The sequence below is a fragment of the Chaetodon trifascialis genome, chromosome 10 (genome assembly GCF_039877785.1).
Source record: "Chaetodon trifascialis isolate fChaTrf1 chromosome 10, fChaTrf1.hap1, whole genome shotgun sequence".
In the NCBI taxonomy this organism is placed as follows: Eukaryota; Metazoa; Chordata; class Actinopteri; order Chaetodontiformes; family Chaetodontidae; genus Chaetodon; species Chaetodon trifascialis.
In genome coordinates, this window is record NC_092065.1 from 3,872,300 (window position 1) to 3,890,187 (window position 17,888).

General features: G+C 41.6%; 4 protein-coding genes across 5 annotated transcripts in view; 2 read left to right on the forward strand and 2 right to left on the reverse strand.

Annotated features, from left to right (window-relative positions):
- LOC139337045 (uncharacterized) overlaps positions 1 to 195 on the reverse strand; it is an 80,113-nt gene extending 79,918 nt beyond the window's left edge. Inside the window, 1 exon segment of the mRNA XM_070971344.1 lies at positions 40 to 195. Within this exon segment, the coding sequence (XP_070827445.1) occupies positions 40 to 195 (156 nt within the window).
- A 196-nt stretch (positions 196 to 391) lies between these two features.
- LOC139337194 (patatin-like phospholipase domain-containing protein 2) lies at positions 392 to 4,768 on the forward strand. The gene is made up of 9 exons (XM_070971681.1): positions 392 to 722; positions 1,613 to 1,845; positions 2,174 to 2,239; positions 2,452 to 2,661; positions 3,002 to 3,062; positions 3,182 to 3,370; positions 3,489 to 3,630; positions 4,053 to 4,160; positions 4,386 to 4,768. The coding sequence occupies exons 1-9, from the start codon at positions 536 to 538 to the stop codon at positions 4,735 to 4,737; spliced, it is 1,548 nt and encodes a 515-aa protein (XP_070827782.1). The 5' UTR covers positions 392 to 535; the 3' UTR covers positions 4,738 to 4,768.
- Positions 4,769 to 6,468: 1,700 nt separating this feature from the next.
- On the forward strand, positions 6,469 to 11,082 carry LOC139337319 (patatin-like phospholipase domain-containing protein 2). The gene is made up of 10 exons (XM_070971863.1): positions 6,469 to 6,655; positions 7,802 to 8,034; positions 8,144 to 8,209; positions 8,740 to 8,949; positions 9,133 to 9,193; positions 9,308 to 9,496; positions 9,760 to 9,880; positions 10,056 to 10,145; positions 10,357 to 10,493; positions 11,039 to 11,082. The coding sequence occupies exons 1-10, from the start codon at positions 6,469 to 6,471 to the stop codon at positions 11,080 to 11,082; spliced, it is 1,338 nt and encodes a 445-aa protein (XP_070827964.1).
- Positions 11,083 to 11,339: 257 nt separating this feature from the next.
- tdg.1 (thymine DNA glycosylase, tandem duplicate 1) lies at positions 11,340 to 17,425 on the reverse strand. Of its 2 annotated transcripts, XM_070971682.1 has the most exons (11): positions 17,290 to 17,394; positions 16,588 to 16,662; positions 15,316 to 15,482; positions 14,740 to 15,041; positions 14,579 to 14,648; positions 14,172 to 14,307; positions 13,948 to 14,030; positions 13,768 to 13,862; positions 13,256 to 13,427; positions 12,871 to 13,023; positions 11,340 to 12,206 (listed from the first exon to the last, which is right to left on the reverse strand). In XM_070971682.1, exons 2-11 carry the CDS (start codon positions 16,644 to 16,646, stop codon positions 12,079 to 12,081), a joined length of 1,365 nt encoding a protein of 454 aa, XP_070827783.1. In that variant the 5' UTR covers positions 16,647 to 16,662; positions 17,290 to 17,394; the 3' UTR covers positions 11,340 to 12,078. The 2 variants fall into 2 exon arrangements, with proteins under 2 accessions (XP_070827783.1, XP_070827784.1); XM_070971683.1 differs by lacking the exon at positions 16,588 to 16,662 and having other exon boundaries at positions 17,290 to 17,425.
- Positions 17,426 to 17,888: the final 463 nt, after the last annotated feature.

Consider the following 17,888-nt stretch of genomic DNA (forward strand, 5'->3'; position numbering starts at 1 on the left):
AAACAAGACGATACTGTTCAGTGTATTTGCTTTTCTCACCTCCTCCGGAGTGATCCCAGTGTTCCTCAGAAACACGAAACCAACTTCTGTAAAAGCTGTTTTTAGCTCTTTGCTCAACTTGCGCATCTGCTCGTCAGCGAGTTGGTCTTTCTCACTGAGGCTGTATGCGCTAAAGTCTACCACCGGGATGCTCATCTTTAAAACGCAAAGTGTATCTGCAAGAAGCTCAACGCAGAGCTGCAGGATATCTCCCACCTCAGACAGCGCGTAAGGTTTTTATAGTTTCAGTCTATGGGTGCGACCTCATTCTGGTGTCACGTGACCTATCGGCCCAATAGAGTTCTTAATGGTCCAAAATTGCACAACAATCGATTGTCTTGTCACCTTTGGATCATGCTTGCAGGTGTGCTGTGGAGGTGGCAGCTGGCACACAGTTATCACCATCATTTTAATGTCGCACTTCAGCCAGTTGAGGTAGTTTCTGTGCTGGATCTGGACGGTCTGGAATCTCGTTGGTGGAGTCGCACCTGAGAGGATGTTTGATCTGGAGAAAGAATGGAGCATCTCCTTCGCCGGATGCGGTTTTATGGGGATTTATTATGTTGGTGCCACCAGCTGTATCCTTGAACGGTTCCCTCGCTTCATACAAGACGCCTCAAAAATCTATGGAGCGTCAGCAGGTGCTTTGATGGCCACTGTTCTGACTGTGGGAGTCCCCCTGGGTGAGTTGTGGGCTCTACAGACCAAACTTCATTCAAAATTCTGTCATTTTAACGCTACTTTAGTAACTAAACTATTTGAAATGAGAACATATTTAACATGTCCTTTAAATCACTACATCCTGTCATATAATCCGGCATAGATCTGATGCACCCAGCAGCATTTTGTTTTGGTAAATCTCCAATGTCAATGCTACTATCAACACCACGTGAATTATTTTTAGCATAAAGCTTCGAGCTCTTTTGTTTGCTTTCTTTTGCCTCAATTACGAGATGATATTGATTTTACAACTGCATTTCCAGGCGTGGCCTCTCTTTCCTCCATAACAGATTCATTGTGTCATCTTCATGTGATATCACTGCTTGGCCCCTCATTGACCTCATTAGTTCCTTTGTGGACACACCAGAAAGCCTCTGCTGACATTTCAATCTATGGAAACGAACTTTACTTTAGATGATGTGTCATTACCTTGGCACGCTATTGTACATATTTGATGTATGTGACCTATAGCAAATAATTGATAGCACAAGAAGCCAAAAAACATACATTTAGATCGAGGTCATGCAATAGAGGTTATCTAATATACGTCCATATTTGATAGAATCACTTCTGTTTTGAAGAACTATACAGTCAGGATTCATCCAAATTTCTATTTCTAAAGTCCATCTGCAGAGTTTTGCAACATACATTTTCTGTGCTGTTTGAGCCTCTAAACATCTAGAAAGATCTGCAGTGAAACGTATCCTTCATATAGCTTTATTTTGGAAAAAAACAAAACAAAACAAAACAAAACAAAACAAAACAAACAAAAACTTCCAGTTGACCCGTAATTATAGAATGCTGCTTCATGTTGATCACATATGCAGTGTGATTACTGTGCTCCTCTGTGCAGAGAAATGTTGTGCCAATTTGATATTCATGGCCAAAGAAGCCAGGAAGCACAAACTGGGGCCCCTGCACCCAGCTTACAACCTGCTGCAGATAGTAAAGGACTCTCTGCTGGCGAGCCTCCCAGAAGACGCCCACATTCGAGCCTCTGGGAAGCTCAGTGTGTCCCTGACCAGAGTGTCTGATAGGAAGAACATACTAGTGTCGGAGTTTGCCAGCAGAGAGGAGCTCATCCAGGTATGTTTTATAATTTGAGGGTTAGAAACCTTTTATCCAGAGTCTTCTGAGGTCAGGAGACAGTTCAGTGTCTAAGTAGCCAAAAGAAAGGCATAGATGGGATCTATGATGATGCAGTCATAATTCCACTTTTTATGTGCATGATCGGGAGACGCTGACTCGACTAACTGTACTGTTGCAGCAGTTTTGCTGTCATATCTGATGTAACTGATTGATCACCAGTCCTTCCTCTCTGGAAATAAGGCTTAAAATGTATTAAGAAACCATTACTCTGTCTGCACAGGGAGTTTGTGTTTCTGTAACATCCAGTACTATCCGTGTCTTCCAGGCTCTCCTATGCAGCTGCTTTGTCCCTTTCTACTGCGGCGTTATTCCACCCACTTACCGTGGCGTGGTGAGTGAACCAGCAAGCTCTTGAGTGAATGCTGCTTTCCAGAAAAATTTAGCAAAATATAGCAAAATTACAAAGTTACAATGTTTGATTGCTTTCTGACACACAGAGGGTTGTATTCCATTTACATGTTTCAAACTTCAATATTTGTTAAGATATGGTTAAAATAAGTTTGTGGTTCCACTCACTGATCAGCGCCCTCTTTTTCCACTCAGCATTACGTGGACGGTGCCATCAGTGACAACCTGCCTCGATGCAACCTGAAAAACACCATCACCTTCTCTGCGTACGCTGGCGAGAGCGATCTGTGCCCTCGAGCAAGCTCGCTCAGCTTCCACGAGGTCCGCTTCAACAACGTGAGCATCCAGGTCAGCTCTGAGAACATGTACAGAGTGACCAGCACCTTCTTCCCCCCAGAGCCTGAGGTGAGACACAGAGGGTCGATGTTTCAGGAGCTACTGACGCTCATTAACTGCTGTTTTTAGGATAAGAGACATTTTAAAAGTTTGAATTAAGCATAAAATTCTATACTTAGATTATGTTAAATACTTAAGAAAATGAAAACAGCTACTTTGTTTTAGTCCTTTTCTTGTCCACTGTCTGCTGGTCAGAATTGTGTTACTGCAACCTTTAAATAAAAAGCACACATAAACTGAGACGCAAGTCTCCCGCTCTTTTTCAACCAATGGACTGTGAACGCCTGCAGTTATATATAGATTAATAGATTTAACCTGCTTCCTCACCAAGCACCTTTGGATTTTACAGGCAATGGCTGAAATCTGCCAGAATGGATACATAGATGCTCTCCGGTTCCTGCAAGAGAACAGTAAGAACATCTTGTCATAACTACTGCTTAAAATTCATCTTACGAGCCATAGTGACTGATGGCGAGTAATCCAGTGCTTGTTATTGAAGAAACCATCTCGCTCTAAATGTCCGTCACAGATCTGATCAGCAGTGAGTGTCCCCTGAGAAGTCTGGCGACGGATGCGCCTGAATCAGCTTGTTGTGATGTGATGCAGGAGCTGGCTAAAGCTGAAGAGTCGGATGAGAGTGCACGGAAACCATCTCAGGAAGAGCACTGTTGGCTGGATCCACGGCTCATGGAGCAGCTCCCGGTTAACATCAGAAAGGGTGAGGACAGATAGACTGAGCCCAAGAAATGATAATATAACACTGAGCCACTGTGCACACACCGTAAATTCAATGTAGTTGAACTAATATGTAATAATTTTCGTGGTATTTGTCTCAGCGTTTTGTGAGGCCTGTCGAGAGACGCATACTGCTGGAGGTCTCTTGTCCCACATGACTGAGTACCTGCCAAAGAAAGTGACGTCTTACCTGCAGATGCCGCATATTCTGCCCGTGGAGTCGGCTTACTCTCTTGCCCAGAGGTAGAGTGTGCTTGCCTGGATTCAACCTATTATCACATCCAAATGATTTCTAATCTACCACTAAAAACTAAAACTAACCCTTTCAGCAAATCCAAATCTAAAACTAGCAAACACAATCTGAAAACGGACACGAAACTGAAATGAAATCCAAAAGACAAAACTAAACTAAAATAAAAATGAATTGAAAATTCAAAACCATCATGATCTTAGCTCCTTCACTATATCTCAGAGAAATATAGCACTTCACTGCGTTTCTTGGACAGCTGCAGGTACTTTGCAAATACACATTTTTCATTTGAGATATGATGATGATAAAGCATCACAGCACCTCCTTCTGTCTGTCTACTCCTTCGCTCATTCTTTCCTTCCTTCTTCCTTTTTTGTTTCCATTTTCAACTAATGTGAAAGGATGTTGCCTTTAGGCTTGTGGGCTGGATCCCAGGCGTGCCTCGGGACATGAGCTGGCTCTATGGCGCAGCTGGAGACATATACAAACAAGCTTGGAATGGCAAGGTGGAGGTCCGTGACAGGTACGCATTGTAATCACCGTTTCTTGTGTAGAGATCTTTATAAATGTGCCGACTGTTGCTCTGTCTTAAAAACATCATGCTTGGCTGTACTTGACCTCAGCTGTGCTTTGACCTGCTAACGTTACATGCATAACTGAAGAGTCATGCATGTGGAAATGTTGGCCTGTGTTGCCAACAAAGCTGAATTTTCCCTTTATCCTTAACTCAAACCTGTGCTTCTTCCAGGGAGACGCTTGTGCGCCGATGCTCAAGCCTGCCAGAAGGCCTGAACCTATGCAATCAGGAAAAAGAAGACCTCAGCGGCCTCCCGTTGACCCCAGAAGCTACTCCCACCTCCAGTTTCACCTTCACCTGGAACACACACAGCGAGTTGCAGCACACGTCTCTGACTCCACCGCCTACACCCACCCTCAGCCCCACCTCTGGCCTTGACGAATCTGCCAAAGAGTCCCCGAAAAGTGCAGGTAGAGGCTGGGGTCTGGGCAGAGCTGTGGGCTGGATCCGAAATATTGCATCCGAGCAAATTTCAAACCACAAGAAAACGGGTGATTCACCGTCCTTTTCTGCATTCAAGTAAACCTATATGATACTGCCCAGAAAGAGAAGAAGTGAAAACGTCCAATAAAGGAATGCAAACTGTTTTTTGTTTTGTGGTGTCAATATCAAATACAGTTCTCTCCCTCTGATTATGTCTTGTCCCTGTTTAAGAAAAGCTGAAAATGTTCCTCTGGTCCTATGTCTGGTTGCTGAACGTGGTGGAGCTCTTAGCAACTAAAGAGCCAGTATTTTCTTTCAGTTGGTGTCTGAATGCTGGACTTGCATTCATCAGGTGGACAGACACGCTGATGCTCCTCTGCTGGATGTAGAAACAGACATTTGTTTGCCAGTAATGTACAAAATCAGTGTGTTTTGTAGCTTGTTCCGCTGACCCAAGTGGCAAAAAACACAAGTTATTGAAGCAGCGTTAAAAGTAAATGAGTATTCCTGCTGTACCTGAAAGTCATTTTAACAAAGCACACACACACACACACACACACACACACACACACACACACACACACACACACACACACACACACACACACACGCCTTCAGTTATATTGTAAATCACTTTAGGGACAATAATTAACAATCATTAACAATTAATGAAATGTTTGTGAATGCTATAAAATGGGAATGTAAACTGAAATGTGTATTGAATGACTTTTTGAGATCAATTTTGTTAAAAAATCATTGATTTCTTTTGAGTTTTGGATGGAATCTATTCTGTAAAAAGGTTTTGAAGAGAACAAAATAAGATGTGCTACATTTGTCCTGGTTATTTTTCTTATGAGGATATCCCTTAGAATTATCTTTACACCCTTAATTTTTTTTGGTTGGGGTTGCATAGACTTCACCTTTGAGTTATTGATGACAAACTTCACTCTATGTCTGTTCTGTCCCTGTTTTGATAACTATTCTACCTGCATTTGCAGCATAAATTATGCTGCAAATGCATGAAATCTACTTAAAACAAGAGGAATTTGTTAAAGCAAATGAACAATGGAAGTGTAGAGAAGGATGTGTGATAAATGTGCCATGGAGGTGCAAACTAAAGGACAGTAAGGAGGGGTGGATGCAAGCGGGTGGCCAGCTTTTATAGCCTAAAGACCCAGGCGAGCTTAATCAGATGATGACCCTCACATGTTGGCCTAGTCAGCCTCCAAGGCAGTGGAAAGGGTATCCCACCATGAAATCCAGTATGGACAGAAAAGGAAGGGACCATATTTGAGTTTTGCATAAAGATGGAAAAAGAAAGCTCCTAATTAGTCACAGACTGATTGATTAATATTGATTTTAATCAGATGATATTTATCACCTTGTACAGACTTAAACACATGTACTATCCTTAGTTATCTTGCCTACAGACATATATTTATTTTGTCAACAGTCAGTAGGTGCATGTTGAGAAATCACTCTGAGTTTGTTTTCCCCCTTCAGCCCCCCTCTTTACCCGTCATACTTCTGCACACATTCTAGTGCTGGTTAAGTAAGTTATGAAAACTGGGTCACATGTCATGCAGCTGGCCTAAAAGCACTCAGCAAGAGAAGCGACTCTGGCCTGTTTTCTTTTTTGAAACGTGTGACGTTTGAGCCTTGTAAGTTGTGCACCACCAAAGCTGACTGTAGCACTGCCGATTTTATGTATTTTGTGTACATGTCAATGACACGGAGGGGAATCCAAACGCTCCAGATGAACTCTGGTAGGTGACTGCAAAGAGCCCAGTATTCAAGATGCGGTTTTGAGTTGATGGAAACATCTGTGAAGATGTTTGAGTGGGACGAGGAGTGGAACATCTCTTTTGCAGGCTGTGGATTCAGGAGCATTTACTACCTGGGAGCTTTGAGCTGTCTCCTCCAGCGAGTCCCACAGTTGGTCCACGGAGCCTCTAAAATCTGTGGAGCTTCATCTGGCTGTCTTGTGGCTGCAGCTCTGACTGTTGGAATTCCCATCGGTGAGTTTGTCCAGCTCAAATCGTCATAACTTTGTACTTTGTTATGAGGATCTTTTGGCTAAAACATACTGTTTTGCTGACTTTTGTTACTCGTGTCATGCTGATCACTGAATGCATGGAGGTTACAGTTTTATAGCCCATAAATATAAATATTTCTAAAATAAACAAAATCTGACCCTAATTTTGCAAGTAGATCCATTTTATGTAATGAAATCTGGCATTTTCCTGTCTTATATATGCCTAAAGTAAACCTGACCCTAACATTGCAATAAATAAGTTATGTAAGTTATTTTTGGTGGGTCTCATTTATTTCCCAGCCCCTCATTGACAGTATGGATCTAGTTAATGCACAATGATTATTTTAAAGAAAAAGGAAAATGTGAGCTTTTAAAATCCAATATTTCCAAAAATATTCAGAAACTCTGATTTTCATACCTTTCATTTGACACATTTACTACAACTTCTCATTTTCCTCCTGTAATAATTTGTGAATGGCTTTTGTCCATTCACAAATGTCAGGGACATGTTATCTCAGAGCGAGCGGTGTTTTTGATACTCGGCGTAAACAATGTTAACAGGTTTACGAACACACACGCAGAGTTCATGCAATAGTGAGAGCAAATTCCAGAGGTCACGTGGAGTTTAAAACCTATGGAGGTGGAAAGAGGAAAACCACCTGTTGCTGACTCTCTCTCAGTCAGCGACAGGTCGTTCACTTATTCACAAACACATGCGACAGTACAATGACAAAGAATATAATAACATCACAATAACAGAAAACTTAAACATACTGATCATGTTGATCAAGTAACAATGTAAAATCCTAAATAGAAGTGATAAAATGACTCACAGCCATAAAGCAACAACAGGCAGGGCACAGTGAGATAAGAAAACAATCCATCAAAGAGTTACTGATTCCCTACAATACCCAGAATGCATTTTGCAGCTCCAAGAGAAGGAGCTCAGTGTGTCTGGGGTACTATTGCTTCATCAATAGATCAAAGAAGCAAAAGAATCACAAAAAAAAGAAAGAAAATAAGCAAACAAAAGTTTAACCATTATTAATTCTCTGACTCTCTAACTATTGCAGTATAAATACACCATGACTGTCTTCAAAGACTGACTTTGTTGCATTTTCCTTCTCAGAACACATCTGTGTTGATGTGTTGACCGTGGCGAAAGAGGCCAGAAAACACATTCTGGGAGTTTTCCACCCGACCTTCAGTCTGCTGCGGGTGGTGCGGGACTCCCTGCTGGAGAAGCTCCCTGCAGACGCCCACCTTCAGGCCTCGGGGAAGCTCTGCGTGTCCCTCACCAGGATAGCTGATGGGAAGAACGTTTTGGTGTCGGAGTTTGAAAGCAGAGAGGAGCTCATTCAGGTAGAAGGAAGCAGAGAGAGGAAGTGTATCACAGCCTGGTCTGATTTCACAGCGTCTGTGTCAGCAGCTAATATCTGACATTTGAGTCCTACATCTTCTTCTTTGGCAGGTTCTCATGTGCAGTTGCTTCTTCCCTGTTTACTGTGGCTTCATCCCACCTTCATACCGAGGAGTGGTGAGTCCATATTCAGGACATTTTTATGAAAGGAGTAGAAATACATGGTTGTGCAGTGTAGATTTACTGTGTTCTTTGCTTTACAGTCCATAAAATCAAACATGTTTAAGACCTATAAGGATCCTAAAATCCTAAAAAACTTGAGCTGCTTCATGGTGCATGAAGAAGTGAAAAATCTGAACAGGACAAAACTGCAGCAACACTTGTAATATGATGAACAACTTTATTGTGAGAATACATTTTGACCCGTGTGTCGCCTTCAGACACTTTAAACGTAGATATTGTCAGTATAGCATTTCTGTGCCCATTTTGTTTTTGGTTATTTTAGCTTTAGCTTTAAGCATCACTTTAATTCAAACTCTTGGTGTCGCTCAAACTGAAAGGGCTGGCTGCTCTTTTTAGTGCCGCCATGTTCAGCAGTCACACAGGGAGAAAACCAACAGAGAAGAGCAGAAGCACCAGTTTCCTCACTGACAGTAGCCACCATGGACCAGGAAATAACTGCTTCGTTCGTTTCTGCTTCCTCTCAGCACTACATGGATGGAGCCCTGAGCAACAACATGCCCCTATTTGAGCAGAGGAGCACCATCACTATAGCCCCGTTCTCAGGCGAGAGTGACATCTGCCCTAGGGAGGGGACGTTCAACTTCTTTGAGGTGCACTATGGCAACGTCAGCATCCAGGTCAACACTGGGAATGTGCATCGGGTCTGTACGTCCTTCCTCCCTCCAAGACTTGAGGTGGGTCTCAGTCCAGATGTTGAAATATGGTTTATAACTGAGAGCTTTCACAGCAGAAAAAAAGCTCTACTTCTTTTCTGTGACACACTATGCTGGATGCATTCAGTTAAAAAGACAAATGAGTGTAAGCCGTTCTCTGTCATGTAAAAGAAGAGCGAGCAAACCTTCACTTGATCTCCATAGAAGCTGGCTGAGATCTGCCACAACGGCTACATGGATGCTCTGCATTTCCTGAGAGAGAGAGGTGAGCTCTTCCACCTTCAGCCTCCTCACGGCTGAGACTTTGATTTTATTCTTTCTTTGGTTCACACTGTGCAGTAACATCCAAAACATGTTAGTAGTCCACTGTCTGTGGCAGATCTGCTTGGAACACAGCTTCCCCCCAGTTTGGTGGTGGAAACAGTTGAATCTTGCTGCGAGCTGGTGGAGTCGGCTCAAGCTGAAGAGTCAAAGGAGATACTGTTGAATGGACAAAACCCTCATCAGGAAGATCACTGGTGGCTGGACCTGAAGATCATAGAGAACCTTCCGGCTGGCTTCAAGAGCGGTAAGGAGGACAAGCAGGTCACTAGTTTGGAGGTCAAAGACCAAAAATTAGATGAGACCCAGAAAAAAGATGCTCTCAAAATCCACTTTATCGTTTCAGTTGAGGATTATTAGATTTCTTTGATTTTAGAGGCATTTTATCACTAATTCCCTGCTGTCATAAAGAGTCCAGTCTTTCATTTGTTAAATTAAGAGCTACTTCCTGTGAGAATGATTGACACAGAGGCTAAAGTTGGTGTAATGTCCACATTTTGTGTGTGTTAGTGCTATGTGAGGCGTGCAGGGACAGTCATGATGGCGGCACGATCCTTCCAGTGAAAGTGGTTACATACCTGCTGACCCTCCTCACGCTGCCCGTTGAGCTGATTGTCTTCCTCACCAAAAGGTAAAGTGATTTCTATCATGCAACCAGGAGGGAAGGGAATGAAGTGAGAGACTAACAGTCACTTAGTGTCGTGCTCCTTTCTGCTCTGGCAAATAAACTTGGACCAAGAACTACAATCAGTGGCATCACTTTGATTTTTTTTACACTTCTGTCTGTTCTCTTTTTCCTGTGACAGTCTATTATCAGGCTGTGCAGCAATTTACAGACTGTTGATGTCGACCACAGATTTCTGCAGGCAGAAATGGAGCAGCCAGGGCCTCAACAGGTGTGTGCACTTGCAAATTCATACATTTTTTATCTTGAATCTATATCATTAATATTAATTTCACTTATTGGTGTGGAAATGATTAGAGTCTTTGCCACTACAGCATATCAGCTGCTGTTAAACGGCACTTTATAAAGACACATCGCTGCAGAACGCCTACATTTGGTGATGCTCATGAACTTCTTTATGCTCTCATCTTCGTATTCTGCAGAACATTTCCAGAGCAGCGCTGCAGCAGCAGGTCCTCTAACCCTGACCTGAGAACACAGACAGGAGGAGACAGAAACACTGAACCACTGGCCTCAACAACCACCCCAAATTCCAACAGAACTCTTCAGTGGGACAACAGTAACCTGGGCCTCTCCTCTCTCACCTCTACATGTGCACGTCCATCCAGCTTCCCCACACATAAAAGACGTGCATGTGGGAAGGTGACTTTGAACCACAGAAGTAAATCAACTCTTAATCAACCATAAACCGGACAGGAAAAAGACACATGTGCAAGAGTGAAACTCATTATGGATGGTTTACAATATTTATCAGCTATGTTAGCTCAATCATCAACAGTGTTTTTTACCAGTGCTCATATTTTTCAAAAATAATTTACCCTCACTGTAATTAAAACAAATGAGCTGTACTGTCTGAAAATTAATTTTCAGTTAAGTTCAGATGACAAAGTATGAGGTATGGCACCCCTGACGGTTTCATATGTAGATTTGAATGGTTTTTACTTTCCTTGCATACAAGCATGTGACTTGTCAAATACTTCCCAAATATATGCCACCGTTTTGTGTGCAGTATAGCGAAAGGGGTAGTAACAAGCCCCTCAGTTGGAGAGTTTTTCTGAGGCAGCGTGTGAAGTATGTTATTACGTTATTCTGAATTTCTTACAGCCAAAGCTGTGGCACTCCAGCCCCATGACTCTGAAGGAGAGTGAGTGAATCATAATGGACTTGAGTTGAACTTCAACCCTGTGAAAAAACAAATGAACAAAAACATATCTTTTAATCTAAAGTGCCCATTTTAAGATAAGGAAAAGTTAGCTAGTTTGGCTGTAAGATAGGATGCTATAAGTATGTCTAACATTTTCAAATATGCTAAGAGTCAAAGGCTGATTAAATCAAGTTACTGTGATATCCTGCTTCAGAATCTAACGCACAATCTTTGTTGTATGCCATCCTTTTCTATTATATTCCACAAAATAAAGCACCTCACTTATCTTCACTATACTCTAAGTTTACCCACAATGCTGTGTTTTATGACACTTAAAATGACTGAAAGGTAATCCAACAATATAGAAAAAGCATCATCAGGACATTTTAATAGACAAAGGTTTCATAAAATTCCTTGTGGATGGCAATTTCATAAATGTACAAAACATAATTCTAAAATTCCTAAAGCAAAAAAGTCATAATAACAAAGATCAAAATAAACCTGTTTGAGAGGTGTAACATTATATTGAAAGGCTTGCCTTTGGTGAAATGTCTCACATCCACGTTGAGTCTGGTTTCACCAAGAGATCACTTTGCATCATTGTTAGTTCATAGCACCATGAAAGTGAAACATTAATGCTTCTCACAGAGGATCACACAGGCTCAAGCTGACCGGAGTTCTTTCTCCTGTCAGGACAGCAGACGCGTATGTTTCCACTTACTGCAGCACAGTGCAGTATGTTACAGTACAGTACAGTACAAATGCAAAAACAAACATTTAAATCCACGACCTCCAAGGACAGTCGAGCTTCATCAAGTCCCTGATTTCACATATTTAAGAAGACTGCCATGAAGATGATCATACATACAGTATACAAGACCACAAAAGTGCAGAAAGAACATTCTGCAAAATCTCTAAAAAGTCCATCTATATGTGTATATCCCACTCGGACCCTAATAAAAAGAAAGCAATCTAAAACCCAAGGAAAGGAGTCTTTTCCTTATACATCGCCGTCCTTTGGTCCACCGCTGATGTCTGGGATCTGATCTGCAAAAGACTGCATCATCCACTGGCCGTCTGGGAGCTGGCCCTCTGCTGTTTGTGACGTAGCTGCCTCTTGTACTCCTTCTGAACATGGACAACACACAAAGACTGAAGGACTCTGTTCAGACGACAATGTGACACAACTGATGTGCTGATACAGTATTTTCAGTATACTGAATCACTTCAGGAGGATTTATCATTACCAGCATGAAAAGTGTTTCAGTGTATTTCTCAGACGTTTTACTTTCCAGTCACCTGGTTCTTGTAATAAACTAATCATAAGCTATGACCCTTATGTTCACATGCACACAAGACACCACACGCACAACCTGGATACTGTGAATCCATGCACATGTGCAGCAGCACAGTAAACCCCCAACCTTATTATTGAAGCATTACTTGTTTTAACTGGAGCAGTGATACAATATGCTGCTTCCCTTTGAGTGTTTGTGTGCATGTGTGTGTCAGAAACCTTATGGTGCAGTGAGAGCTTGTCATTCACATGCATACATGTAAAAAGCTGATTAGAAATACACAGCGAAGAAAGTTCCAGGAGAAATCTAGTGGGGGATATCAGGTTTCTCATGAAGTTTAAGACATCAGCTTCCGGCTGTCCAACAGTTACTGAAGTTCAGATGCAGACTGGTTCAGCTGTGTGTGTGTGTGTGTGTGTGTGTGTGTGTGTGTGTGTGTGTGTGTGTGTGTGTGTGTGTGTGTGTGTGTGTGTGTGTGTGTGTGTGTGTGTTACCTCTGTTTTCTGCAGATGAGAATGTGCAGTGACCGTTGGTCTGGCTTTGGGCCTGATCCCCCTCAGGTCCTCTCTCTACATACGCCCCACCGTACGCGTCTTCATAACCAGGATCGTACTGCTCCTCCTTTATGGCCATCCTCTTGGCATCCTCTGTTGATGTAAAGAAAAAAAAAATAAAGATTTAACAAACATGACCTGTCCTGAATCCAGAGATGAAAACAAAAGGGCAGGATTTTAATATGAGGATGATCAGTATTAGTCACCCAGTAAATGCACTTAAATGATGGTTACAGCCATGTTCAGTTTGGTTTTTTCTTTATGTAGTTTCACTTTTAACAAAAACAACAAAATGCATGCATGTAACCATGGCTTCCATGCTTACCCTTGGCCAGCTGCAGGTCAAAGGTGTACGCGACCTCCTCGATCTCAGTGCTTTGTCGGACACCCTTCAGCTGATCTCTGAGCTCCCTCAGTTTGATGTAAAAGTGGACTTTGTCCTGAGCGCGAGGGAACTGAGCACAGCGAGCGCTGGACGACGGCATCAGATACAGTGCCTGTGAGGGGAGAATCAGTGTCACATCAAATGTTCACATATCTACATTTGAAAGAATTACTGCTCATCATTTATTAAACTTGTGTGTTTTTTCAAGCCTTACGTAGAAACAAATACTCTAAATGTCCTGCAATTTACAGAATAATTGCATTTTTCTGTCAATTTCTCAGATACAGATTACAACTGCTATCAAGTAATGATGTGATGAATTTTCCAAACAGGTAAGACTTGAACATTTAGTCTCTGTGCCTCAGCCTAAAATGTTGAAAACAATCCAGTTTGAGAGGCCAGTTAGGAAAATGAGGGATCCATAATGAATTTGAAAAGCAGTGGGCACTCACCACGTCACACTCGGGGATCTTGTGTGGCTGCAAACCAAATTCAAGCTTCTTTGGTTTTTTACCAAACAACTCTCTGCAGAACATTTCGTAGATGCCTTGGGTGAAAAAACAGAAAAAGATGACTTTAATTCACTTGAAGGGGTGATTATATTTTTGGCTCTGCAGTAGAAGAGTGCTTACATTTTCCATTGAAAACAGCAATAAGAGGTTTGAATTTCTTCAGCTTCTCTACAAGAATTTTGCCTCCTTCACGTAACTCTTTGCTGTTGAAATGAAAACAGAAGTAAAACGGTTAGAATACGGCTTCACAACAACATTAGAATCTCAAAGCCAACAGGAATCACACCTGGTGTCCATGAGCGATGCACTAAATGCCTCTTGCATATTTTTTCCCATCAGCCTACCTTGAGAGGTCTTTGCTCCCTGGTGTCGCCCGGGCCACCATGTTGGTGAAGCCCATTTTGTACTTGACAGGCAGAGTGGTGTCATGCATGTGGTTGAGTTGCTCCTCAGTAAATCCAGACAGAAACAGGCACTTCCCTAAAATTAAAAAGTCATTTGTCTCTTTGGCTTACGTGTCATGGCGTTCTGATTCAGATTTTATTACAGTAAAACTCAATTCTAGGCATTACGTTTTTAATGTGGACCTGCATAACCTAAATGTACAAAACCAATCCTCACTCTAAAAGATCTAAAACTCAAACTGGGTCTTAGAAAGGCAGCACAGGATCACACATTTTCTAAAAACATCAGGATGACCTAAACTATTTTTTATGATCACACAACTCAAAATTCCTGTCTCCAAACTTACAAAAATGATTTCCAGGACCTGGAAACCACCGTCCAATGTAAGCTGCCATCAGTCCTGGATTGATACCAATCTGAAAGCAGACAGCAGACATTCATTCCACCACATTCACGGCACAGAGCTTCGTTCCACTGTGAAACAAATGGATGGACAAATGGCCTTACAATGACATAGTCCAGGTTGTATTCCAGCAGGTCCGGTAGAGTTTTTTTCATCACTTCCTCTTCTGACATTCCCTTGAAGCGATCAACTTTCCTCTTCACCTTCTTGAAGCTCTCATCAATCTTCTCTTGCTTGCCATCTGCCTGAGCCTCAGTGGCCTTCTTGGGCTTAGGACCAGGTTTGGCTTTAGGTGCATTTGGGTCCTTAGTTGGCTTCGGTGGCTTTGGTGCTTTGGGGACTTTTGGGGGTTTGGGTGCCTTGGGTTCCTTGGGCTGAGCCGGTCTGCCTCTCTTTTTGGCTGGGGCTACAAGAGAAGTTCAGAGAGGAGATATCAAAAGGAAGAAATGTCTGAACCCTCATTGTGCTCTGTCACGGCGCCTTCATATCACTCCATTTAAATTTTCTCTTAAAGCATATCAAACTTCCATGCAATGCAGTATTAAGAAAGAGCATCTAAGAGAGATTGAGTCAACATTTTATTACAAATTAAGAAATCTGGGATCTGACCCAGTCCCCAGCTGATCTATATACATTTAACATATCTGTGAGGATGTTTTATTCAGAAGCATTCATAGTACGTTTTGCTAGGTTGGCAGGTTCCTGCTGATCCATCATGGGTTCTGGATTCGCCATGTTATTCATGGCTGTCTCTCCTGCCTGCCCCTCCGGGTAGTGAAACTGATGGTTGGAGTTGAAGCCTGAATATTGAGCCTGGAGAGCTTGAAACTGCTGTGCAGACTGAACCCTGTGGTGGAAGAACATATATATATAAAAAAAACATAAATAAATACAACAAGTGCTGGGATGTGTGACGATTAATAACTTGGTCTCTTTCAGTTGTTTAGAGTCAGTTAATCCCCACAAAGGATGTTGTTTGTGGGTTTATTCAATGTACTTAACATTAGGTTCATTAAATAAATGGAAAAACTATGTAGTTTGCCAGGTTAGTGGAAAGCATTTTAGACAATAGTTTGTGGAGCTTAATGTCAATGAGAGTGAACTAAATACTGGAAACATCTCTCAGTATAACGCAGTACAATTTTAGAGCTGCAGCTAACCTGATATTATTTTCACAATTAAGCAACTATTTCATGTATAAAATGTCTAAAAGATTGTGAAAAACCCTCATCAGCTCTTCCCAGAGCCCAAAGTGACGTCCTCAAATCGCCTCTTCTGCCCAAACAACGATCCAAAACTCAACGACTCTTAATTTACTATGACAAACATCAGAGAAAAGCAGCAAATCTTGACATTTAAGAAAGTGGAACAAGCAAACACTTTGCTTGAGAACTTACTCAAATGATTAATCAATTATCCAAACAGCTAGCAGCTTATTTAATTTCAATCGACTGATAGATCAATTTACTTATCGTTGCAGCCCTGATATTATTCAGTGGTGCCCCAAAATTACAGCTTCAACGATGGCAGAACTGGTTGCAGGTCTGTTGTAAATCAGCATTAGTTTTAGCTCGGTGGACCTGACAAACTGGCAACTGAGTATGGATGTGTGTATATCTACGGTATTGGCAGACTGTTCTGTCTATATGACACTTATTTTCTTATTTTAACACACGGAAAACCCACATTATTAGTTCCCAGTCAACAATGGTTGGTGAATCACATAACCTGTACTAAAGCTTCACTTAATGTTGAGGGAAAAGATCAGATAGGCTCCATCAACAAGATAAACAAGACAAACCCAACAGCTGATCATGAAAACAATGGTAAAACAAAAGTCAAACGGGCATCTGAGCACACATGCGTTCATTTCATTTTCATCACACTTTCAGAGGTTTGCTGACATCATCAGACTCCCGTGTGGCCACATTGGGGTGAGGAGGAGGACTCACCACTGTCGAAGGTACTCCGGGGAGACAACAGGGAATGATCCATTCAGCTTTTCTTCCATCTTTAGGGCGGTTTAACTTTATTAGATAAATCAATATGGGTGTTGAGGAAACATATCTCGGTGATGTACATGTGGTTTAGCATATTAAGAGTCTGGCAGTGTGAGAAACTGAATGCATGTGCCAGGGAATTTAGACAAATAGTGGATTTAGCAGCAAAAAAATAAACATAAACAATACCAACAAAAGAAAATGTGGGGCGATTACACATTAAAACAAAGATAAATCACTCCTCTGATGACCGTATTGTATGACAAGTACAATAAAAGATTTCCTAAATACAAAATTCTGCGATTACACATCTTCACCTGCTAAAACGAGGCAGTTTCCATGGCGATGCTAACTAGCAAGCTAAACCCGAATGAAACACAGCTATCAATTTGACATTTTAAAACAGGATGAATACACTGTTAGTCGTAGATGAAGGTGTGAGTTTGTTGAAATCACATTTCAATCATAGAAATTTCCAATTCCGGGTGATAATATGATTGATATTATTATGGGCAATTTAGCAGCAGTGCCACAAGTGCAGCTAATGTTAGCCAACAGTTAGCTGTTCAGCTCGCATGAATGGTTTCTATTCCACTGAGATTCTCCACTAAGAAACTGCACACAATTTACGAGTATACAAAAACTTATACGAACCTGTTGTGGGTTAAGTTTAAATGTGTTTCTTCAGTACAGAGAACAGTTTATTTTCCATCTATGTCGCTCCTCTATTCACATCATATGCGGTGCAGTACAGGCAACAAAGACATGACAGCACTACCGGGTCAACTTTGACACCGGAAGAGCTCAAGTCGAAGACGTAGGTGTGTAGAAGAAAATATCTTTGACTATAAACAAGAATAATGATTCCAGCGAGCCACATTTTAAACTATTGAATATTATTTTGCCTTATTTCAAAAATATTAAGTTTGCATATGGTGTTTTTACTGTAAACTGCCCATAAAACCGACAATACGGAAACGTTATGCACCCATGTAAACGTTGGTATGACCTTCTCGACTTTTAAACTCCATGAGATTCGTTTTCTATTGGCTGATGGTCTGTGGCGATTAAAGGGACGTCTGCAGCGTGATCCAGTTTGTCAATATTTAATTTGGCTGCTGTTTTGCCTCAGTTCTTCTAATAATGAGTTCAACTACTACTTTCTATTTTTACAGCTCATATAATAAAGAATATGGCAATATGGTTAAAGCATAGGGTCAGTCCTCGTTTTGAACACAGAATCACTGAAAATG